The sequence below is a fragment of the Corvus cornix genome, chromosome 27 (assembly GCF_000738735.6).
Source record: "Corvus cornix cornix isolate S_Up_H32 chromosome 27, ASM73873v5, whole genome shotgun sequence".
In the NCBI taxonomy this organism is placed as follows: domain Eukaryota; kingdom Metazoa; phylum Chordata; class Aves; order Passeriformes; family Corvidae; genus Corvus; species Corvus cornix.
In genome coordinates this window covers 3967589-3991084 of record NC_046355.1, presented here as the reverse complement: position 1 = coordinate 3991084, position 23496 = coordinate 3967589, and the positions used below count along the sequence as shown (strand labels likewise).

Genomic DNA, 23496 nt, shown 5'->3' with positions numbered 1-23496 from the left:
GATTTGGCTGTGGTGTGGATTTTCCTGTCCAATGTTCAGGCTTTTAGCAATAAATCCACTAGTCCTGTGTGCAGTGAGCTCACCCTCCCTGTCTGCTGTCAGGGAACTCCAGACTGGTTTGGGGGGGAAGGGACCTTAAAGCCCATGCTGTTCCACTCACCTGCCAGGGACAGGGACACCTTCCACTATCCCAGGTTGCTCCAAGCCCTGTCCAACTGTGCCTGGAACACTTCCAGGGGTGGAGCAGCCACAGCTTCTCTGGGCCTCCTGTGCCAGGGCCTCACCACCCTCACAGCCAGTAATTCCTTCCCAATATCCCATCTCTCCCTGCCCTCTGGCAGTGGGAAGCCATTTCCCCTTGTTCTGTCATTCCAGGCCCTTGTCCAAAGTCCCTCTCCAGCTCTCCTGGAGCCCCTTTAGGCCCTGGAAGGGGCTCTGAGGTCTCCCTGGAACCTTCTCTTCTCCAGGTGAACACCTCCAGCTCTCCCAGCTGTCCTGCTCTCCTTGGCAGCTGAAGGCAGCACAGGAGGGTGTTGGTTGGAGTCTGGTGTCAGCAGAGACACTCCCTGGAGCTGCTCCTTTCTCCTCAGAGCCCTTTTGGTTAATTTGGAGCAGAGTAGCTTTTTTTATCATGAATTTTGAGCAAACATGGGCAAATGTCCCTTATATGGTAGAAATTTCTCTTCTATTTTGGTGTTATTTTCCCTTCTATCTCAACTGGATAAAAATAAACAAGAACTTTGCCCAAATGGACTAGAGGGGAAGAGAAAAAATCAGAAGTGTCAGGAGGGAAAAGTATTTGTCGCCAGTGGCCCAGCTCAAAGAAGCTCCCACTGAAGTGGCTCTTCTTGCTCCTCTTGGCCTGTCCATTGCTGTTTAGAATTCTTAGTTTTCCAACCAATGTGTGGATGTGGCACGTGGGGACATGGTTAGTGCGTGGCCCTGGCAGTGCTGGAGAATGGTTGGACTTGATGATCTTAGAGGGTTTTCCTAAATTTTCTTCCTATTCAAAAGTCATTCCCTTAACCATCCACATCCCCACCAACAAAACCAACTTATCCTTTCCCTGGAACTTCCAGTTTTGGTGCCCTTATAACCTTATTTGTTATAAAGAGCTGGGAGGGGTGAGCACAAGGATTTGTAAAGCTGGGAGTCACTTTTGGAAATGCTTTGGGTCCTTACCAATTTCCATTTGATCGACACTTAAAAATTAAAATTTCCAACAAAAACACCCCCAAACTGATCACTGAAAGAGTCCAGACAGTCCATGTGCTCATTCTGGGCAGGCAGGAGGAGCTGGGGAATGGCTGAGACTCTGAGTTTGGACTTTGAGGAGCCTGAATAAACCCAGGACATTCCTGCCTGGATGGTGACCCCGAGCAAAAGAGCCTTTCACAGCCTGATGGTTGTCCCTGCTTTCCCAGGAAATACAACGAGATGCAGCTCCGGCACAAGGACAAGATCCGCAGGGCCAAGGAGACCTTCATCCACGAGGTGAAACAGAGGGACAGCAGGATCAAACAGCTGGAAAATGAGCTCAGTGAGTCGAAGCTCCAAGTGGAAAAGGTGAGAGGACACATTGAGGGCTTCTCCTGCAAAGGGAGGCTGCAGGGGCACTGCTGCTTCCAAAATAATCATGGATTCAGGGAATGGTGTGGGTTGGAAGGGACATTAAAGCTCATCTCATCCCAGCCCCTGCCATGGGCAGGGACACCTTCCACTGTCCCAGGCTGCCCCAAGCCCCGTCCAGCCTGGCCTTGGACACTTCCAGAGATCCAGGGGCAGCCACAGCTGCTCTGGGCACCCTGTACTGGGGCCTCCCCACCCTGCCAGGGAAGAATTCCTTCCCAATATCCCATCTAACCCTGCCCTCTGGCAGTGGGAAGCCATTCCCCCTTGTCCTGCATTCCAGGCCCTTGTCTAAAGTCCCTCCTTGCAGGAAGGGACCAGGGGCACCAATCTATAGTAACAAAAAGCCAAAAGGAAATTCCTGGCTCAGGACTGACCTTGGGGGGAAGCCACATCCTCAAATCCCAGTCTGACACTGGCTGAACTCCATGTTCCTTTGCCTCAGCAATTCCTGCTGGGAAGTGACCCCAGAGCCTCTTTTTGGGGTATTTTGCATCGAACAGACTATGGAATTGCATAGTCGTTGAGGCTGGAGAAGACCTTTAAAATGAGGATCTTCATCAAGTCCAACCATCCATCCACCACCAGTAAAGCATGTCCCCAAGGGCCACGTCCACACAGTTCTTGAGCACTTGCAGGGGTGGTGACTCCAAGCTTTTAGGAGCTGGCATCCTTGATGGTGATCCCTTGGGAAAGTCCCGAGGTTTGCAGAGGACAGAGAAGAGTCAAGAGTAACTGGTGGTTGTTCTTTCCTTCTCCACCACCCTCAGGGGAAGGTGCTGATTGCCCAGATCACTGCTGAGAATGAGAAATTACTCCAGGAGAGGCGACGGCTCCTACAAAGAATATCAGACCAGGAGGAGTCCCCTTTGAGCCTCCGGTCTGGGATTCCTTCCCTGCAGAGCAGGTAGGCCCCTGCTGATGTCCATCCCCTAGGATTCTCCCTTTGCCTGGTTTTGTGCCTCTTAAGAATTCCAGAGGAATGTTTGGATTGTGCCCCAGCCATTGGTGCAGTGGCTTTCATGGCTGTAATTAGCCCGTTTTCCCATCCAAGACCTTGCCATTGAGCTGGAGGCTGTGGAGAGCAACAGCTCTGAGGTCGGAAAAGAAAATTCCTGTTTGAAAACGGAGCATGGCTGGAAGGAAAGTAACTTGTGCCTTGTGCCATGCCCAGAGGGAAGATCCTGGAGGAGGAGAATGTTCGGCTGCATGACAAGCTCCAGCTCTCCAGCCATGTGGCCACCTCCCAGCACCTTCCCAGGAGCAGCCCTGCTCCCAACACAGAGGTGAGACCTCGGGAGGGCTGGGATCAGCAGGAATCACAGAACCTGATGTCTGAGGGGCTTGGGAAGAGCTGGATCCAACCCTTGGGATGGAAAGGGCTCACCGACAGCTATGGTGAGGAGCGGCTTTGTGAGGAGCTGAAGGCTCCATACACTCAGCCCTTGCCCATCCCTGAGCTGCTGCCCGTGGGATCCCCTTCCACAGGGACAGGAATCTCACTTGGCACATTCAGAGCTTTTCAAAGGCCTCAGTTGTAAAGTTGGCTCTAGGAAAGGAGAACCAACCCCAAGTGCCAGGAGGAATGTTCCTCCCTTAGGCCAAGCTGAGTGATAATTCCTGAGCTGAGTGAAGGTACTGGCCATGTTAATGAAGAACTTTGGCAGGAGAAGTGGAGACAATCCAGGAAATCAAAGAGTTTTCAAATCAACCAGGTAGATTTAGGAGTTTATTGGGGCTTTTAATTTGTATAGAACCCAGGTAGGTTGGAAATGAGCTGTTGAGGGGGAAAGGGCTGTTTGAGGCTCACCTGGCCTTGGTGGGGCTTGGTTTGGATTTTTTAGTTTAAATTCACACCCAAAGGACAAATCCCTGATTAGCACCCCTGTGGGGCTGCAGTTGGTGGACAGGACTCTCAGTGAAGCTGGGGGAGATCTTGGAAGACCAGGAACTGTCAGAATTCAGGGTCTGACCTGCACCTCCTCCTTTCAAAGTCTCTGTTCCTCCTTCCAGGGCTCGAAGATCATTCCTGGCTCTGAACGCCAACCACAGAGTAAGGTGTTGCCACCTCCTCGTGCCAGGTACCGTGGGGGGGAGGAGGAGCCAGGGAGCAGCCACTTTAGCATTTTGGCTGCTCCACACTGTGCGTTCACCTCCCAGAAGTCTTTTTTGTTTGTTTTTGGTCAAATTTTAGGGAAAATGGTATTAAAATGGCATTAAAATGGTATTAAAACCAGTCAATTGATGGGATGGAGAAGTCAAATTTTCAGAATATTTTGGGGAACACTGTGGGATTTAGGAGTCTTGGTGCTCAGGGGCTTTGGAAGAGTCTTTATACAAGAGGTGGTGAGACTTGGAGCCCTAGTGCTGCCAGAGCTGTGTCCCACATCACACTGGGATGTGCTCCTCCATTCCAATCCATGCCAAACCAGATGTGAAAGGAAGGCAAAGGGACCCTGCAGCTCAGGGGGTTTGGTAACAGCCCCAGCGGCCGTTGGGGTGAAGGATGGCCTGAGCAGGTTCTGGGCTGGCTGAGGGTGTCCCTTCCTTGGCTGGAGGAGGAATGTGGAGTCTTGATCCAAGAGAAAAGCATCAACATCGCCATGTGCTGCTCAGAGGTGTTGGGTAAGGGTCTCCCAGACTCCACGGAATGACAGAAAATGGAAATTTATTTCCAGCTTCCCACCCCGAGATCTCCCAGAGCTCCTCGGCGCCCTGAAGGCCCCGCAGAATGCAAAGCCTGAGGGAGAGGCTGAAAGCCAGGACTCTTCCTTCTGCCTGTCCCCCTCACAGCCTTCGGAGATCGGGTACCTGAATGTGGCCTCTCCTGGGGATACCCCAGCCCCCACAGCCTCACCACTGCAGGATGAGAGCCAGAGCCTTGGCTCCGAGAACTTCTGAGCTGGGAATGTTGGTGCAGCCTTACCTGGACTGCAGGATTTGGGCTCCTGGGGCAACGGGATGACAGAGCCTGCAAAGAGAATTGCCGAATGGACTGACTCCATGATTTCTGGGATATATTCCAGCTGAATGATTCCACAGGTTTTTTTTTTCACTTGCCCACCTGTAAGTGTGTGTGTGATCCCAGATCCACTGGAGGCTGGAATTTGTATATAAACTCAGTACAATGGAAGAGGGGTGGGGTGAAGAGTATCTTCCCTCAGCCCTAATTCCCTGTCCAGTCCAGTCCAAATCTATCCATTTTATAAATAAAACTTGGAGAAGTTCCCTTTCACCCTGTGCCCACAATCCGTGCCCACACAGTGTCATTCCCCTTTGTCCATGCTCTCAGTGTTCCCTTTGCTTTGTGCAGAGGTGAACGGGACAGCTGAGCACGGGGGAGAGGATGGGAATGTGTAGGGAAGGAACATGGGATGGGAAAGAGAAGCTCTGGGGGCAGGATGTGATGGGCAGAGGGATCAGAAATGAGATAAAGGGAGATGGAAGGGCAAAGGGAAATGGAATAGGGGCAGAAGAGAGGAGGGATCTGAGCATCCAGGAAAGGAAAGGAGATACATCTGGAACAGATGATCTCTGAGGATGCTTGAGTGGGAGTGGGAAGGATCAGGCCATGCAAAACAGGGAGTGGAGGGGGTCTGAGGATGCCAAGAGGGAAGCAGCGGGATCAGAACTGCAGGTCAGGTGGGAACAGTGTGGCTGTGCACCTCTGCGGGCCTTTCTGTGCTTCCTGGGCTCTCCCTGTGTGTTTTGGGGAGCCCTGGACCCCTCGGTGTGCTCCCTCTGCACCCTGGCTGTCCCTTAGAGGGTATCCCAACCCCTGGTGTCCATTTTGGGGTAACCCCACCTCTTGGTTTTTTTGTGCCATGCCCAGGCCCCAGCGCTGCCTTTGGGTGCCTGTGGCCCCTGGCTGTGCCTGTTTGGGCTCCCCACAGCCCTCAAGGAGCCTTTTGGGGTGCACAGAGCCTCTCCATGGGATTTTCTGTGTCGCAGAGCCCTGGGTGTGCCTTTGGGCTCCTCTGCACACCCCAGAGTGCGTGAGCTTTGCCTGGGCTTTACAGGGTGGGGTGTAGTGCATCCTCAGCCCTCTGGCTGTGCCCTGGACTACCCCAGACCCCGGGGTAGGTATCAGGAACACTCCCCTGGAGGGCTGAAGGGTTTCATCCCTTCTGATGGGGCAGAACTGGCTCAGCCACACTCAGGGAGAGGCAGAGTCATGTCTTAGAAGGGGCACAAACCATCAGAGACCCTGAAGGACGCACAGACTCATTTCTGGGCCTTCCACCAGAGGACTGGGCATGACCCCAGTGTTACATCAGACAGTGTAAAACTCCTGACCCCAGGGAAGGTACCTGGGTGTTCCCACCGAGCCTGAGCCTGTATTAACCTACTGAACTTCGTGTTTTTGGACCCCACCCCTGATGGATCCAGACTGTGACCATCACTTTGACCATGGACACCGAAATTGCAACAACCAAGTCTTGTCACTGCACTCATGGGTGGTGAGACCTTTCCTCTCCACTCTCTACTCTTAATCTTTCTTTTTTTTCTTTCTTTTCCTTATGTATTTTCTAAAGTGTTATTTTTATACTTTTATATTGGTATATCTCTAAAGGAAATAACCAAAATGGCCACATAGGTGAGTTCCATTGCAACCAAAGTGTTAAAATAAATGTCACATATATATAAATATGTATGTATATATGTATATAAACACCAATCATTCAATGTCCTTTCACTCTCATCCATTCCAAGGGTGCCTCAAGAGCCTGGGTTATCCCACCTCAGAGATGGCTCGGAACAGCTCCATCAGTTCTCCCCCACCTCACAGCAGTTCTGTGCCCACACAACAGGATGGGCAATTTTCCACAACCTTCCATTGCCTCGAGGTTTGTCTTGTAGCAAGGGGCCCAAAACAACCACAGTACTCGAGGTAGGGCCTCCCCAGTGCTGGAAGCATGAAACAGGGAAGAAAATGCAAAGCTTCAAATGTGACAGGGCCTGTGGTGCAGATACAGAATGCGAGTGCAGTCCTGCAGTTTGTGTTGCTGTGGCATTGAGAGGAACGTGGAGCAGGGCATGGTCTCGTTTTTCTGCTTGATACCCAACAACCCCTACCAAGGAATATTCCATACACTGGGACCACAGAGAACAGGAGGTTTGACCACAATCCCACCCACAGCACTTAGCATGGTCGTGGTTGATAAGGTATGAAATGTACCCCAATTTTGTACCTACCTAGGGGATGAGAGTTCAACCTGGAATTTGGAGGGACAATTTGATGGGGTTGTCCCCTTCATCCTGCCCAGAAGGGATGTCCTTGGGTAGTCCCCTTTCCCCTTCCCAGAAGGGATACCCCTGGGTAAATTCCTGGGTAAAGCCACGTCGAGTTTTTTGACACAGGAAATGAATCTATGATGGCGATGGCATTGTTGGAGCTCTCTGGGACTGTGCTGCAGGTTTGTTTTCTTTATGCCCAGCATAGGAATGGATCTGGTACAGGGTAACTGGGATCCCCATAACTGGTAATCACTTAGCCAGTTAACTGGGATCAGTTACCCTGTGTGTCACATTCAGTGAACCCTGCTCTGGGTGAACCCCACCAGAACTACACTTCATGGACTATTTGTGCATCCAACATCAGCCCTGTGGCTGTTTTTGCAATAACCTATTGTGGTACATCCTCCTCCCCCTGCTCTATGGGAGCTCCTGATAAGCACCTGATAAGGTGAAGTATCCCCTGACCGTACCAGGAACTCCTGAGTGCAACAGGAACAGCAGCTGCCTGTCCAAGGTGGGGAACAAAGGATAATCAGGCATTCCCTGACAGCCTTGGAACAGTCCCTACACGAGTCAGAGCCTGAGTGGAACGGCACCATTGGTGCTGGAGTTTTGAAAACAATTTCCAGATGTTTCAGATAACTTTGATTCTGGCCATGATGGAAACTTACTGATGACCAAAGCCAGTCATCTCCTGACCCTGCAAACACCAGTGCCTTAGAGGTCTCCTGTGCTGCAGCTCCGTGCCTGTGTAGGAATGAGGGCCACAACCTAAGGGATTTCCATGGGATATGTGGTGATGGGAGTACCTGGGTGTGATCGCCTGCTGAGGGGGTGATGGGTTATCAGGCAGAGGCCTATCCTTGGAATCTGCCAGGTGGAAGAGGGAGTGATGCTCAGGTGTCACGTTCTGTTCTGCCCTTGCCAAGACCCAGAGCCTTTGTAATCTCTCTCGTTATGACTCTTGATATCCCTCATTTACAGATAAATTGGCTGCTCCTCCCTCCTCCCCAAAGCGGGGACACCCCTTATCAAAGATTTGTGTCTCCAGCTGCATCAAAGAATTCCTGGGAACATTTGTCTTGTGCAGCTTTTGCAGGTCAGTGCATTTATCACTCTCAGTCTAACAAGAGTCTGTAACCCGCTGCTCCAGTAAACTGCACTGTTGGTGAATCTGTGTTTGTGAAAGTTCCCACTGGATGTGACCACACCTGCCAGGTGGAACTGGCTCCTATCAGGAATTCAGCCCTGCTGCCTGCAGCCCCTCTGATCCCTCAGGACCAGCTGGGACACTAGGTTTGTTTTCTGCCAAATTTCTAACTTGTAACACAGCAATTCCCAGTGTCCGTGTAAATCATTCTGAATTGATTTCCATCTGATTTTCCCATGTGCTTCACCAGCGGTTGTGGGAGACTTGTCGGGAAGGGCAGTGGCTGGGTGGGCCAGCCCCTCAAAATGATAAGTACAGCCTCCTAGCACTGTAGGGTGAAGCCTGGGGGCAGGGGCGTGTCTGTGTGTGGCTCTGCACCCCTCGGTGATGCATGTGAGGTCACAATGGGGCGTTCTGCTTCCATGGAACCGTAACACCCACTTCCCTGAGAGCCAGAGACCAGCCCAGCTGTGGTGCCCCACTGTACCAACAGGTCCCCCCGTCCTGGGGCCGTGGTGGGATGGACAGGAGGAGAGGAAGAAGTCGGGCAGGAGGAGCCGCAGCCACGACAGAGGTTTACCCTAGCTTCCTCCTCGCGCTGTCTCCGGACCTTGTGTACTTCCACAAAGATGGTAAGGCCTTGAGATCCCCTGAGGTCCCAGCATCCTCCTCTCCCTGGGGTGGGAATGTGTTAGTGGCTTTGCCCAGGGAGAAGGTCCCTTTGGAGAAGGGGATCTGCCACTAGGAAGGTGAGGGGGGGATGATGAACTTCATAACTTCAACATGGCCCTTTCTCGTCTTCCGACAGAAATCACTAAAGTTTGGGATTGTGTGTCTGAATGCTATCGCCAAGACCTGCTGCTGAAGAAGGTGGGGCTGGTTTCCTTGTGGTCCTCCCTCAGACCATGGGGGTTTCCCAATCCTTCCCCATCCTGCCTGGCCCTCACCCAGCCTAGAGGGCAGAAGTGTCCCAGGCAGACCCTGAATTTTGGTCAGAGACCCACTGTGAGCACAGGCAAGAAGTCAAGTGGTGCTTGAGTCGGAGAGCATTGGGTTTCCTCTTTGGAGTCTTCCCCAGGATGGCTGGAAAGGAGGGATGCCCAGGCAGTGCTCCTGCACTCCTTGGGCCTTCCCAGGCTCCAGGAGTTTCTCCCACATGTCTTGCACCCTGCAGCTCCTGGAGATGAGGGAGTGAGGAACCATCTGGAGTGAAAGGCTCTTCTCCAAAGCTTTCCTGGCTCTCCTGAGAACCAGCCTCCATCTCAGGCCTTGGAGCTGCAGGGCTGGAAAGGCCACAGATCACCCTTAGCTTTCCCTCCTGTCTGCCCTGTAACTGCCTGCTTTTGTTTCCAGAGAGTTGGGCTGATGGGCCTGGGTACCATACACATTATGAAAAGACCCATCTGGCATGGAGAAGGGGAAGGCTTCATGGTGGACAGTCTGGAGTTTGATCTGAACAAGCCGTTGCTGGTGGGGAAGAAGCTCCTCTGTGGGAACAGCCCCGTGCCTGGTAAGATGAGCCCTTCAGCCCCGTACTCCCCCTGGACATTAACGGGTCCCTTCAGCAGCCTCTCCAGGGCTCTCTGGGTGCCGGGGCGTGCTGGCTGCTGCCGGAGAGCTCCTGGAGGTGTTCCTGAGAATCTCCTGGCACCAGTGAGGCTGATGATCCCCACCACCTTGGGAAGGCAGGAACCAGAATTCCTGCTGGCTCCTGCAGCCACCTGGGAGGTTCTGTGGGGCTGGAGCATGGTGGTTGAGTTGGCGGTGCAGGGACAGGGGCTCATGGCACAAAAGCAGGACATTTGCTGCTGGGTGAAGAGTCACTGTGGTGGGAGGGGGTTGGTGAACTTTTGAGGGGCCACACAGAAGGGCTGAGTGAGTGACTTTGCGTCGGGTGGTTTCTCCACAGGGCTCTCCAAAACCAATGAGTTGGTCTGCGCTGAGGTGTCCTTGCGCCTGCACAAGCCCAAGGCCACCATCATGATGTGCATTGAGGCCACTTTAAAGATCTGTGTGTGGGCCTTGGCCAGTGGCCAGAACTTCGACTTTGTGTTCAAGGACATTGGCGTCCTGGTCTGCCGGGGAAGCCACGTAGCCATGAGGTTCTTTGAAGGCTTGATCCGAGAGGTGGCTCAGTCGGAGCACCTGGCAGAGGGTTTGCTCCAGGTGAGTCTTGCATGTATTTCATGTGCCCTCAAACTCCTGGGGACACAGCCGTGGCCTTGGGTAGCTTTCCACAGTCCTGGTAGCTGAGCCTGCCCTCCTGCTCCCAGGGAATTAGCCCTGGGCTTTGGCTCCTGTGGAGATGCTGCTGGTGTGGCCTTGTTATGCCAGAAAGCCAAGGCGGTGGAGATGCTCATGGATTTGGGATGATGTAGGGGCACGGGGTGGCAGAGAAACGGCTGGGGCTGGGGGTTGAGGAGGGGCAGCTGGGGCTGGCAGTGGCAGAGGGGTTTTGTGCCTTGTGAACAGCAGGTAAATTCCCTGTGGATCCTGTTATGTCTCTGTCCCTGTTGCAGTCCCCAAATCTGAAGCCATTATTCATAGACCACACAGAAGAGGACATTTCCCAGATTCCTCCTGGAGGTGTCCTTGTGTTGCCGCAGTGAGTGCAATTGTTTCTGTACATGGGGGGTGATAACCAGCAACACCTTTTTGTCCAGGCTTCTCCCGTGTGGGAGGAATCCTTGGATGTATTTAATTTTGGAGGTGGAATTGAAATTGTGTAAGGTCCATGGCCATTCTGGCTTCTTTGGGGAGTGTTTCAGGTGGATTCCCTGGGAAGAGGGCCTTCTTTATCTTCCCACCTCTGTGGGAATGACCCTGGAGGCACACTTGGGGGCCATGGAAGCTCCACCAGCTCCTTCCTTTTCCTTTGAGAAAGAGTGAGAACCAACATGCCCCAGAGCCTGAGATGTCCTCAGTCACTGTGGGTTTGTTTTCCCTGGAAAGCGTCTCTGACAAGGGGGATCCCAGACCTGGCTGAGAGGAGTGCTGTGGAGGGAGGCTCTTCTGCCTGTGCTCCAGTGTTATGTCTCCTTTGGAGAACTGGATGCCTGGGAACAACTTCTTCCCAGAGGCTGCCATGGACTCTGCTGCCCTTACTCAAACTGGTGTCACCACCTTCTTTGCAGCTTTGTGCAGGCAGATGGGAAGTCCCAGCCACATCCTGTAAGCGCTTCCCTACTAGGCAGTGGAACCACAAGCAAAACCAACACCAAGCGCCGAACAACTCCAGGTGTGTTCCCTCCTAGGAACTGACGTCCTCTGTGCCAAAGGGAATTCTGTCTCCTGCCAGAAAAGTGTCCCAGCAGGTCCCCTCTTTTTCTGAATGGGGACCCAAGGAGGCAGTGGGACAGGACCATGGAGCAACATGGCCCTCAGGGAAGGGGACTGGGCTGGGACAGGAAGGCTGGGAGATCCCTCATGTCCAAAATGTTCTGGAGATGCAGCTGAGAGGAGCTTTCTCTTTTTCTTCTTCAGGGAACCCTCCCAGCCAACACCTCCTTCTTCGTCCGCGTCTTTCTCCAAGTCGGATATGTGACGTGAAAGTGAAGGGAAGAGAAAAGAAAAAGGTTGATGGTGGAGTGCAGAGAGGGAGGTGAGAGTTTGGGAGCTGGCTTTGGGTAATCCTGTGCTTCTGGACAGGTGCAAGGAGCTGTCGCCTTTGGCCATGCTGCTTGTACTTATGGAGAGCAGATATGGGCATGTGCCCAAGGCCTTGGTTCCTGCGGCATGGGAAGCAGGCAGCAGAGTTTTGGAGAGGCCTGGAAAACACACTGGAGAAGATGCTCCCACTCTTCTCAGACAAAATGCTTGTGTGGTGTCTTCACAGTTTGCTGCCTCCAATTGAGAACTCTGAGAAGAAGGGCAGAGCCACCGAGGGGATGGAAGCACCCAAAGCTGGGCTGGCAGCTCCCACCAGGCAGGGCAGACGTGTCCAGGTGTGTGACATGGATGTAGGATTGCATCCTGCATCACTGCAGGGAGGCTGTTGAAAGGATCCCTTTGGATGTGTTTGTTCTGGGATGTCTTTTGGGTCCTCCATTCAGTCATGGGAACAACTTCATCATTCTGTACCATGTTGCAAGGAATCTTTCTCTGAACTGAACCTCTACGGTGTCCAGGCTTCTTCAGGAAGCAGAGGGTCACTGCCAAGAACTCTGGGGGAGAGAGCAGGAATCCAAACTGTCCCTTGGGTCATGGGCTGCGGGATGGGACCCTTGTTGTTGCCAAAATGTCTGAGCTGCCTTCCCTTTAATTCATGGAACAGCTTCCACCCCTGGCAGAGCAGAGGAGTCTGAGGAAGGCTGCTGCCTCCTATCCTGGAGGATTTGAAAGGCTAAGGAAGGAGAGAGTGGCTGCTGTAGCAGGAGTGGCTGCTGCTCTGTCCCCAGAGAGAAAGGAGGAGAAGACACCGTCCCCTCCTGGGGGGAGACCACAGCCAAGGTAAGAGTGTGGCAGCACCTAGCAGGGCCAGGGAGGGTTGAACAGATGGGATCAAGGAAGTGGAGCCCTGAACCCTGGGCTGGATATTGTCCCTTGGACATCCCCTGCCATGGGCATGCCCTGGGATAGCCCCTGATCCTGGTGTCCCATGTACCCATGCTGAAAGGGGTGGTGGGACCAAAGGGAATGTGGACACAGGAGCAGCGGGAGCTGGGCCAGGCAGGATTCCAGCCAGGGAGTGAGGGCAGAATCTGTCCCTGCTTTGCAGGACCCCACGAGCAAAACAGGTCCTGCTAAATCTGAAGCCATACAAAGTTGCCCGGGAGCAGTGCAAGAAGGCCTTGCAGATCAACTTGTTACGGAAATGGTCCTACGACAATTTCCTTGGTAAGTATTTCCAAGCACTGGATGCGTTTTCCTGTGGCAGCACATTCCTCCCTTGCCTGGCAGCAGGCCCCGAGAAGCACTGTCTGTGCTGCTGGGGGTCCTGGAGCTGTCCCTGAACCAGACATGCCTTCCAGTCCCGGGTGACAGCCTCAGGCAGGATGGGGCAGGTAGGGATGTGGGTGGGTTCCTGTGTTGTCCAGCCTGGCCTCTCCCAGGTCTTGGGCTGGCAGGGCTGGGTCTGCAGGGCTGGGGTGTCTGGGAGACTACAGAACCTCCAGGAGCGGACCTGGTGAGCAGAAGTTCTCTGCCCTCCTCCCTGAATCCTGAACAGCTCCTGATTCTGAGCTTGGTGAAGCAGCTGGAGCTCCACAAACAGAGAACAGTGGAACTGAGACATGGGGGCAGCCACATGACACCACGGAACAAGAAATACCACATGACACCACGGAAAAAGAAATAAAGACCTAGAAATCCATCGCCTCGGTGTGTGAATTGTTGCTCCACACCAGGGACTGAGCCCCTGGTCGGGACAACAGTGTTTGGTGATCCAGATGGGACTGGTGGACCTGGACACCTCCAGTCACAGAATCCCAGGATGGGTGAGATTGGAAGGGACCCCAGTGGCTCGTCTGGTCCTACCTCCCTGCTCTAGCAGGGCCATCCCAGAGCACATGGTACAGGATTGTGTCTGGATGGGTCTGAAATATCCCCACTGAGGATATTACCCTCTCTGGACCACCTGTTCAGGGCTCGGTCACTGTACAGCAAAGAAGTTCTGCCTTATGTTCAGCTGGAATTTCCTGGTCATCAGTTCCTGCCTGTTCCTCTTGTCCCATCGCCAGGCCTCCTGGAGCAGAGCCTGGTCCCTGCTCTAAGCCCTCCCTGCAGACAGGGGCAGACAGGGATGAGGGCCCTTCTCAGCTGTGTCTCCTCCTGAGGCTGAACAGCCCCAGCTCCCTCAGCCTTTCCTGGGCAGGGAGATGCTCCAGGCCCTTCCTCATCTCCTCAGCCTCCACTGGCCCCGCTCCAGGAGCTCCCTGTCCCTACTGTGCTGAGGAGTCCAGAAGTGGACACAGCACTGCAGATGTGCACTCCAGATGTGCCTCCTGCCCTTCCTCCCTGACCAGAGGGGCAGGAGCACTCCCTCATCTTCTGGCAGTGCTCTTCCTGACACCCTCTGCTGGCACAGGGACAGCTCATTGTCTCCAGGACCCCCAGGTCCTTCCCCGCAGAGCTGCTCCCGCAGGTCACCCCCAGCCTCTGCTGGTGCCTGGGGTTGTTCCTCCACAGGTGCAGGACCTGCATTTCCCTTGTTGAACTTCAGAAGGTTCTTCCCTGCCCATCTCCCCAACCTGTTCAGGTCCCTCTGAGGGCTGCACAGCTCTCAGGGCCGTTGAGGCTGGGCCTAAGGAGGAACAAACGGGGCCAGTCCGAGGTCTTCAGTCTATGAAAGGTGATTTTGGCAGGGGGGAACATGACAACTGACTGACGGCCACCAGCTCCAGAATCCCACCAACTCCAAAGATGGACAAGACTGAGCCTGTGGACTAATTAGTGTGAGAAGGGAGACAATCATTAAACCAATAGAAGATAGAATATTAATTAGAGAACTCTGTAACATGTAGCCAGTGAATGTTGAGGCCTTTGTTTGCTAAAATGTAAAAATAACGTAAAGCTCCAATGAATGGGGGAGCCAAAGTCTGTGGGAACCACTCAGGTCCTGCTGTGCACAAACTGGAATAAAGATATAGAGGTCTCTCACCTCGGGGTGGGAACTGGCTCTGCACAGCAGGGAATGAGCCTGGGATTGGGACAACCAGACCTGCCTTCCAGCCCCAGGATGGCCACAAGCAGGACGGGGCAGGTGGAACACGGGTGTGTTCCTCTGGTGTTGGGCCTGGCCTCTCCCAAGTCTTGAGCTGGCAGGGCTGGACCTGCAGGGCAGGGGTGTCTCAGAGGCCACAGAATCTCCAGGAGCAGACCTGGTGAGCAGAAGGTTTCTGCCCTCCTCCCTGTACATCCAACTGACCAGTTCCTGGTCCCCCCGAGCTTGGTGAAGCAGCTGGAGCTCCACGACCCCAGAGAGAAGTGGAACTGGGACATGGGTGTGGTATGGGGTCATGGCCCCACACGGACCTGCGCTGTGACCCTGAGGAGCAAAGGGGCACAACAAAGCCAAAACATCCTTCTCTCTAAATTGGAATAATTCAAATTTCATGGATGGACTGCTCAGGGGATAAGGAGCTGGTTGGATGTACTACATACAGGATAGTGGTGAAGGGCTCAGATGGAGCTCAGTGACAAAGGGGTGTCCCTCAGGGTCCATAGCGGGACCAGTGCTTTTTAATGTCTCCGTCAATGACAAAGACAGTGGAGCCAAGGGCACCCTCAGCATGCTGGCAGATAACCCCGAGCTGAGCAGTGCAGGTGACACACCTGGGAGACAGGATGCAATTCAGGGGGCCTGGACAAATTCCAGAAGTGGGCCCATGGGAACCTCAGGAGGATCAAGGCAGCCAAATACAAGGTCCTGAACATGGGTTGGGGCAACTTCAGTATCAGTCCAGAAATGAGCTTGTCCCTCACTTGTCCTTCTTCCACTCCAAGTCCTGCTATCAAGCCCTTCATTCCCAGAATGGATTGAGACTGGGGGTTTTCCCAACTCATGTGCAGGACCTCATGAGATTCCCATGGACCCACTTCTTGAGCTTGTCCAGGTCCTCCAGGATGGCCCCATCCTTTGGGTGCATCACTTGTCCTGCTCAGCTTCCTGTCACGTGCCAACAGGCTAAGAGTGTGCTCAACCTCACCGTGTCCTTGATAAGGTATCAAAGAGCACTGGTCCAAGGCAGGACCCTGAGGTACACCACCCCTCACTGGACATAGAACCATTGACTACAACTCTGTCTGCATCTGTTGGTTCAGTGTTGTCTCTTGTGACACCTCTCCAAAATTGCCTGTCCCTCTCTTTGGGTTCTCTCCAAGGCTGGACTTGATAATCTTGTTGTTTTTTTCCAACCTTAACAATTCTCTGGTTCCCTCAATGCCTCTTTAATCTGTTGTTTAGTTTCCACCAAGCTGTACTCAGGGCTTAAAGGGTTTTGGAGAAGAAAATGGTTGTAAAAATTACCAGTGGAAATGTTCTCAGAGATTTTTACTCTGCCCTATGCTGTTCCAGCCTTAACCCACATTACAGTAATTAAGGGTAGAGGCCTGAGCTGCTGTGGGGTTGCAAATGCTGTTGGCTGCTGGCCAGGGCAGCAGAAAGCAGAGAAATCATTACAGCAGAGGAAACGGGCTTGTTTTGTTGGAATACAGATCCTTTCAGGGGTTTAAATTTCATGGATGAGGCTGGTGGAGAGGAGAGAAGCAAAGTCTGTCAGCCCACACTCTGCATTGTCAGCTCTGCTTCAACTCTACAGTAATTTTTGGGTTATAATGAATCCAAAAAGTCCCATTCCGTCCCTTCAAGCCCCCTGCCTGGGGACTTGGCTGCTTTGGATTCTGGAATTTTACTCCAAGCAGGAAGATGATTTTCACTGTAACTGGAAAAATAATTTGGGTTACAGCAAGCACTGGAGCCTTTGGGGCATAAAGCACTGCTGAGATTTGAGGAAGGTGCTCAGTGGGTGACTGTTGCCCTCTCCTGCTGGGATCAGGAACATTGTTCTCCGGGTGTCTGTGTTAATCCAAACCCACAAAATTCCAGACATCATTTACAGATTAAAGGATCTGAGCTTGATGTCAGAACCGAGCTGAGGCACATTGGTGTTCTCCATCCGTGTGACCCTCCCATGTTTCTATATAAGCATGGAGGTCACAGAGAAATGGATTTGATTCCTGGCAGCCTTTGTCCTTAATGACACCTCCCATGCCTTTTAACACATGCATCTTAATTGGGGGCAGAAAAGAGCAAAGATGACATTTTGTAGCTGGGCATGTGCAGGCACAGCCTGGGCTTCTCTGCCTTGGTACTTGGCTCTCTCCAAAGCCCTAACAGGAGTGGGGTGACAAGGGACAGGACCTGGGGAAATGGCCTCAAGTTGTGCCAGGGGAGCTTTAGGTTGGATGTTCGGAAATTCTCTTTGTGGAAAGGGTGGTCAGGCACTGGAAGGGGCTGCCCAGGCCAGCGGTGGAGTCACCATCCCTGGAAATGTTCAAAAAACATGCGGATGTGGCATTTGGGGACATGGTTAATGGTGAACAACCTATCATCAGGTCCTGGGTTGATGGCTGGACTCAATGATCTTAGAGGGCTTCTCCAACTTTAGCAATTCCATGATTCTGTGATTACACTCTTAGTTCCTGGAACTCCCAGAACAGCCAACTGACTGCATCAGTTTTTTTCTATCGTCTTCCAAACTTCTTTTTTTTTTTACTCCCAGCTCTGCAGAAAGTGGCCAGAATTATGGGGACTTTCAGGTGTTGCCTGAGCTCTATCTCCACCACTTATTTGTTGCAGTTTGGAATGTTTTGCCCACCCACGTCATGGCCAGTGTCTCAAAGTGCGAGCAACTCATAAATCCCAGGATCTGCCCTGGGTGTGACTGACCTGCTGTGCTACTGAGCAGATAACTGAGAGTCCCCTCAAGCTTTATGATATGTCAATAAAAAGTTTGGATTAATGGATTACCAACCTAATGCTGTGTGAAGTCTTTATAAAGCTCTGACTGCTGGGCAGTCTGAGAGCTCAGGAGAAGAGGGAAAGTCGGAGAGACAAAAAAGGGGGAGAAACACCAAAGGCAGAGGAAATAAAATCTATCCAGGTGAGGAGAGGTTTGGCTTTGCAGGCACTATGAAAATCTTTCTTTCCTGGACAGTCCTGGCAGTCCTTGTCCTGGTGCACGTCTCCCAGGCAGTCTACGTTCAGGTGAGTCTTTTCCTCTTTCATTTGCTGGTATTAAGAGTTCAACAAAGTGCTGATATTTTTTAAACTTCTGGCTGCAACAGGAATTTTGAACTAAATTAATAGACCTGAATTTTTGCTTTGCTCTGCCTTGATTTCCACCTGCATCTCCCTGTGCTCTGGGTTTTCCTTCTGTGAAACACTTCAGGTATCACTAAATGCTGCTGCTGGTTTTTTACCTTCTCCAGCCATATCTCTGCTCTGAAATCCCTCAGGGACTGAGGCGTTTCATACCTGGAGTTTTCTCCTGGACCTAAAGCCACGTGTAGTGAAAGTGCTGACTTTAGAGAGTGATGCAAACAAGGGGTGACAAAGGAGAAATTGTCTCATGTTACCTGGTTCTAGTCAGGAAGTTCTTTACGGAAATGATCTGTGAGTTTAGGGGATGGAGCCTGCTAAAAAAGGGCAAAGAAGAGCTTAGTTGGATCCAATTAAATATTAATAGGCAGAAAAGTGATTAGAGGAGACTCAATGAAATTTTCCAAGTACACAGCACCTATGGCCGATATTCCATGCAATGTGGAAGGGGTTAAGAAGGTACTTCAGGGCCCTGGTCTGTCCTTGGGAGAGCTTTGGATCTCTCTGCACTCATCGTGTCTCTCTGCACTCATCGTGAGAAACAGCGTGGGAGATTTCAGTCTGATTGCAATATAAACTACTTCCTCGGGAGCCAGGAAAACTAATACCTGTTAAACAGTTATTGACTCTATGTATCTGCAGCAGGTTTCCAGGGACAAGGTATGTTTGTGTCCTGGACTATCCTCTTTTTGTCCTTTGGATGGCAGAGGTATCCAGAGGTAGCAGGTTTAAGCTATTGCTTTCTCTCAAACCATTCTTCAACATTTACAGTCTCCAGAGGAGCAAACAGCTTCCTACCCAGTGAAAAACATCCCAGTTTTCTACTTGTAGCCATAAAAAAAATTAATAGATGAGAATGGCTGCTTCTATGTTGTGTAAAAGAGTAGGAAGCTCTGGAGTTTGAGCCGGAATTCTTCTCTCATTAATCATTAAATCTATGTTTTCTCCACTGTACTTGCAGTGAACTCTGAGTGTGTTGCGCTCCTTTCACCTCAGTTCTTTTAGGTCTGACTGAGTCTTTGACTCTTCACTACACAAAGTCAGCTTCCACTCTTCTTCCCTGAAATAGTTTCCTAGATTTCCCTTCCCTGGCCCATAATATGTCAGATTTAGCTCTCTCTAATACATCTTTCTTACTTGAGGTGGCAGGGTTTTGTTTCTATTTTGCCGTTCCTTTGTTCTTTTTTGTCCCTTGGACCTGCAGATCTCAGGGTTTGTTCCCAAGTCCTGCTTTCTCTGAGGTTGTGCCTGTGGAAATCCACTCATTTTAGTTCTGTGGGTTTTGGTTCTCAGGTGTGTGGCCAACAGCTGAATCTAGAGCTGCCTTTATACAGGAAAAGTGAATTTTTCATAGGCAGCCAGGGCTGATCACAGAATCAGAAAGCTGCTTAGTTTGGAAAGGCCCTTTAAGATCACTAAATCCAACTGTTCCTCCAGCACCAAGAGATCCACCATGTCCCCGGGTGCCATATCCACATGTTTTTCGAACACTTCCAGGGATGGTGACTCCACCACTGCCATGGGCAGCCGGTGCTAGTGCCTGATCAGCCTTTATAGGATCATTAAGGTCCAAAAAGATCTCTAAGATCATTGAGTTCAACTGATAAATTATCTGAGTAAGATCATAAACTGACTGCAAGGAATTTTACTTAGTTAAGTAAAGGCATGTCCAAAGTCTATCCGATTGGTTTTTTTAAACCTTTAGCACCAACTTAATGTGATTCTGTAAAAAATCCCCCAAAACCCCAGTCAGAATCAAATCCCCTCCCCACTTATATCACACCATTCCCCACTGGACTCCTGAGATGTGAAACAAATGCTAATATTTGGTCTTGTGCTGTGTCAGAGTCACTGAATTTTATTTCTTTGGATGAGGAGCTGTTACTTGATCCCAGAATCTCAGGATGGTTTGGGTTGGAAGGGATATTAAAGTTCATCTCGTTCCAAACCCTGCCATGGGGTTGGAACCTCCCACGTCACCTTACTGACTACATGTTGGCCATGAAACCATGTTAAAACAGCAGATAAAAATCAGTTTGAAAACGCTTCTTCTGTCTTCTAGGCCAAACTCTGATTACCTGCAGACGGGCAAAGACTTTGTGCGCTTGGTTAAACAGCTGCAATAACTGCAACCTAAATCTATGACCTCAAAAAGGGGAATTCTCTTGAAACTGAGGGAATGACCCTTAACTGATGCACAGAGACAAGCAATGAAAACATAGAGTAATATTTCTCAGAGTCCTGTCCCAGCTTCCTTAGGTGGTTTCTAGTGTGAGCTTTGAGTCAGAAGTGTAATATTTATGCTTCCAAAACCTCGTTTTTCATGAATTGTGTGGGCAAGTTTTAAATTGGCACAGGGTGGGATTGTTGGGCTTTCTGTGGAGGGCCAGGAGCTGGAGTTAAAGATCCCTATGGGTCCCTTCCAACTCAAGAGATTCTGTGATTCTAAATTAATGGAAACTTTCCACAAGGTGTCGGGGTGAAGGGTTTAAGCCCTTAACAATGTGTGGTGTGAAAGAAGAGCTCCTTTTGTGTGGTCACACCCTGCCAGGTCACAGCCAACACTTGACACTTCCACTGCTGTGTCAGGAGAAAGAGTGAACCAAATAAATTCCCATTTACTCCCATCGAACTCATGATTTTGTAGATCTCTACCACATATCCCTGGAAGTGCTGGACGGCACTTGGAGCAACCTGGTCTAGTGGAAGGTGTCCCTGCCTGTGACAGGGGGTGGAATGAGGAGAGCTTTAAGGTCCCTTCCAACCCAACCCAACCCAAGTCTCTTTTCTAGGCTGAAGATTCCCAGCCTGGATCTTCCTATCCCAGATTTTATGGGTCTTCTCATGGGGATGAGCCAGGCCTGAATTCTCCCTCTGTCCACTGCCCTCATTCAGCACAGGTTTTATCTGGGCTTTCTTTCAACACCGTCTTTTCCCTCTGTTATATTTTTTGGGAGAGCTCCTGGTGGAAATGGAATGGATTTGCCAAAGGCCTGACTTCCTGACACCTCTTTCTTCTGCACAGGATGGTGACTTGAAATTCTCCCTGGAGTCCGTGAAGAAGCTGAAGGAGCTCATGGATGGGAACAGACACATCAACCCTCGCATGATGGTTCCCATAGCCAGCTATTCCCCATGCCAAGAAAAACACCTCCCAGAGGAATTCCAGCCTGTGTGCAAGAGGGAAGATGCACCCATGATTTTTAGGAGGCTGAGTATGTAGTTCGTATTTCATAGTTTTCATTTTTACCACACTTTTCAACCTTTAACATTCCAATAGCAGGAGGCAAAGCCATGGAATTACTGCTGTGTCACTTCTAGGGCTGCTGGGAGGGTTTGTGCTGCCTTCGTGCTGCCCTTTCCCCTGCAAGGGTTGGGCTCCACGAACCCCCTAAGGAAAATTCCTGCAGTGCTGAGCTGAGCTGTTCCCTGGGCACATCCCACTGCTGTGACCATGGAAAAGTTCATCCAAGTAGAATAATGGAATCACTGAATGGTTGGGTTGGAAGGACCTTAAAGGTCATCCAGTCCCACCCCTTTGCCAGGGGCAGGGACACCTTCCAATATCCCAGACTGCTCCAAGCCCTGTCCAACCTGGCCTGGGACACTTCCAGAGATGGGGTAGCCACAGCTTCTCTGGCCAACCTGTGTCGGGGCCTCCCCACCCTCACAGGGAGGAATTTCCTCCCAGTATCTCATCTAAATCTACCCCTCTTCAGCTTAATCCATTCCCCCTTGTCCAAAGTCCCTCCGCCATGGGCTGCTGCTGCTGCAGTGTTTGCTTTTTTATGTTACTATATTTCATTTATCTACTGCCCAGTACAAGGGACACTTTAGGACGAAATGCTGCCATGCCCTGTTGTCCTCTTGCTTCCACATGTTCCCATTGCTTCCCAAGGAATTTAGGTATGACTTCATTCATTAAGCCATACTTTAGCATGAGCCAATTTTACTTAGAGCAGTATTACCTACAAGGATCTTAAAAATGATAAAACAGGAATGCAAAGGCGTCTCCAACTGCTTTGACAGTGGCTCTGCCCTCCTGGCATCTGCCTGAAACCCTCCTTTCTCCCGGACAGGCCTGGCTGCTGAGGATGACCTGTGTGAGATCTGTGCCAACGCTGCCTGCGCCGGCTGCTTCTGAGTGAAGATGGAGAAACCCACAGAAGATGTGTCCAGCTGGGAAGTTTGTGCATTCCTGTGGCGAGATCATGTACTTTCACCAATCAATATTCCTGGGCTTCATCTCCCACTCCAGCCAAACTGGAGCTGCCAGCTCATGGGGACATCCCTGCAGTCTTGCAGCACCTGGATCAGGTGCCACCAGCAGAGGAGTTCTGCCAACAAGGAGGCTGTGACTCCTCCGAGAGGTGCAAGTGCTGCAGGAGTTGGGTGACACTGGAATGGAAAAGCCCTGGGTTCCATTTCCCACTATTCTGCCTTTGGATTTGAACAAGCTGGGTGAAACTCAGCATCCCCTGCAACCTTTTTAATAGCTAATATTTAATAGCTAATATTCAATGTCCAATAAGTAGTATCTAATCATTAATATCTGCCTGTGATTTGGCCTCCCCTACACACAACATCACTGGGTTATTCCCTTTCCCAGTCCCTCCTTCCCAGTGTGTTGGATCCCTTTCCCTTCCACCTGTCTGCAGGTGACACCTTTGATTTTGTAGCAGAACGCCAACAAATAACTTGGGACAAATTCCTGGTGTTTAGGAACACTTTGACAGCCAGAAATCAGACTGTTCCTTGTACTGATTGTTGTTGATTTAGGGAATGGGTGTAGAGGAGCACAGGAACACTTCTTCTCTGGTTGGATATCAAGGTTCTTTAAAGTCTCTTTGGGAGAAAGAAATTCCAAAGTGTAGTGCTAGAATCACACTGAAATGAAAACATTGCCTGTTGTTTTATTTATTGGTGGCAAGATCGTGAAGAAATGATCTGCCCATGTTTATATGCTGTATAAGCAATAAAAACTAGCATTAATTTGGATTTTCTTTTGTTTTGTTTATGTTATTGCTGGGTTTGGGAGTGGGTTTTGTTTTAGGATACTCTTCTTGCCTACTTGCTTTTTCCCCATATAAGGGGCTTCATGTCTGGGGCTTCCCTGAATAAAATATATCTTTTCATAATGTCCTGAACTTAAACCAATTTGTAGTCACAGAACCACAGCCCAGAGCACTTAGTGCCATGCCCAGTCCTTCCTTGGACACCTCCAGGATGGGGACTCCACCACCGCCCTGGGCAGCCCCTTCCTATTCCTGACCACTCTTTCCACGAAGAAATTCCTCCTGATGTCCAACCTAACCTTCCGCTGTCAGAACTTGAGGCCGTTCCCTCAAGACCCTCCCAGGGTCTGCTCCTTCCCTGGGAGCAGACCCTGACCCCCCCGGCTGCCCTCTCCTGTCAGGGAGTTGTGGAAAGCCAGGAGGTCCTGCCTGAGCCTCCTTTTCTCTAGGCTGAGTACCCCCAGGTTCATCATTGTAATGCAAGTCCATATCAGATATTTTAATTTTTTCCCTCCTGACTGTCGAACTATTATCTCCATTTTTATATATGCAGCCCCCAACCCACAGGGAGCAGACGGATCTCAGTGCTCTGACAGCATCTTATGAGGTTTGTGTTTATAGCCCAAATGCTGAGTTGACCGAAA

The 23496-nt window shown here is 51.1% G+C and overlaps 3 protein-coding genes across 9 annotated transcripts in view; all 3 read left to right on the top strand.

Annotated features, from left to right (window-relative positions):
• CCDC30 (coiled-coil domain containing 30) overlaps positions 1–4878 on the top strand; it is a 34910-nt gene extending 30032 nt beyond the window's left edge. For all 7 annotated transcript variants that reach the window (XM_039565746.1, XM_039565747.1, XM_039565745.1 and 4 more), the window contains 5 exons: positions 1425–1566; positions 2400–2536; positions 2804–2915; positions 3643–3710; positions 4308–4878. In XM_039565746.1, the coding sequence (XP_039421680.1) occupies positions 1425–1566; positions 2400–2536; positions 2804–2915; positions 3643–3710; positions 4308–4530 (682 nt within the window). In that variant the 3' untranslated portion in view covers positions 4531–4878. The remainder of the gene's footprint in view (positions 1–1424; positions 1567–2399; positions 2537–2803; positions 2916–3642; positions 3711–4307) is intronic.
• Positions 4879–6356: 1478 nt separating this feature from the next.
• On the top strand, positions 6357–13328 carry LOC104698583. The gene is made up of 12 exons (XM_019280016.1): positions 6357–7966; positions 8511–8649; positions 8826–8887; positions 9371–9527; positions 9927–10183; positions 10537–10622; positions 11152–11255; positions 11501–11618; positions 11853–11961; positions 12291–12466; positions 12735–12853; positions 13185–13328. Exons 2-12 carry the CDS (start codon positions 8538–8540, stop codon positions 13319–13321), a joined length of 1437 nt encoding a protein of 478 aa, XP_019135561.1. The 5' UTR covers positions 6357–7966; positions 8511–8537; the 3' UTR covers positions 13322–13328.
• A 3923-nt stretch (positions 13329–17251) lies between these two features.
• Positions 17252–22835, top strand: LOC104698567 (guanylin-like). The gene is made up of 3 exons (XM_010413958.3): positions 17252–17723; positions 20863–21052; positions 21917–22835. Exons 1-3 carry the CDS (start codon positions 17649–17651, stop codon positions 21979–21981), a joined length of 330 nt encoding a protein of 109 aa, XP_010412260.1. The 5' UTR covers positions 17252–17648; the 3' UTR covers positions 21982–22835.
• Positions 22836–23496: the final 661 nt, after the last annotated feature.

What these genes read in the sequence shown, in the direction of transcription:
- LOC104698567 (XM_010413958.3), top strand. Translation starts at nt 17,649, where the DNA reads ATGAAAATCTTTCTTTCCTGGACAGTCCTGGCAGTCCTTGTCCTGGTG. An exon ending in CCCAGGCAGTCTACGTTCAG is followed by an intron (nt 17,724 to 20,862) that starts GTGAGTCTTTTC and finishes TCTTCTGCACAG; the next exon opens with GATGGTGACTTGAAATTCTC. An exon ending in CATGATTTTTAGGAGGCTGA is followed by an intron (nt 21,053 to 21,916) that starts GTATGTAGTTCG and finishes TCTCCCGGACAG; the next exon opens with GCCTGGCTGCTGAGGATGAC.
- LOC104698583 (XM_019280016.1), top strand. Translation starts at nt 8,538, where the DNA reads ATGGACAGGAGGAGAGGAAGAAGTCGGGCAGGAGGAGCCGCAGCCACG. An exon ending in AAGACCTGCTGCTGAAGAAG is followed by an intron (nt 8,888 to 9,370) that starts GTGGGGCTGGTT and finishes TTTTGTTTCCAG; the next exon opens with AGAGTTGGGCTGATGGGCCT. An exon ending in TGGGAACAGCCCCGTGCCTG is followed by an intron (nt 9,528 to 9,926) that starts GTAAGATGAGCC and finishes GTTTCTCCACAG; the next exon opens with GGCTCTCCAAAACCAATGAG.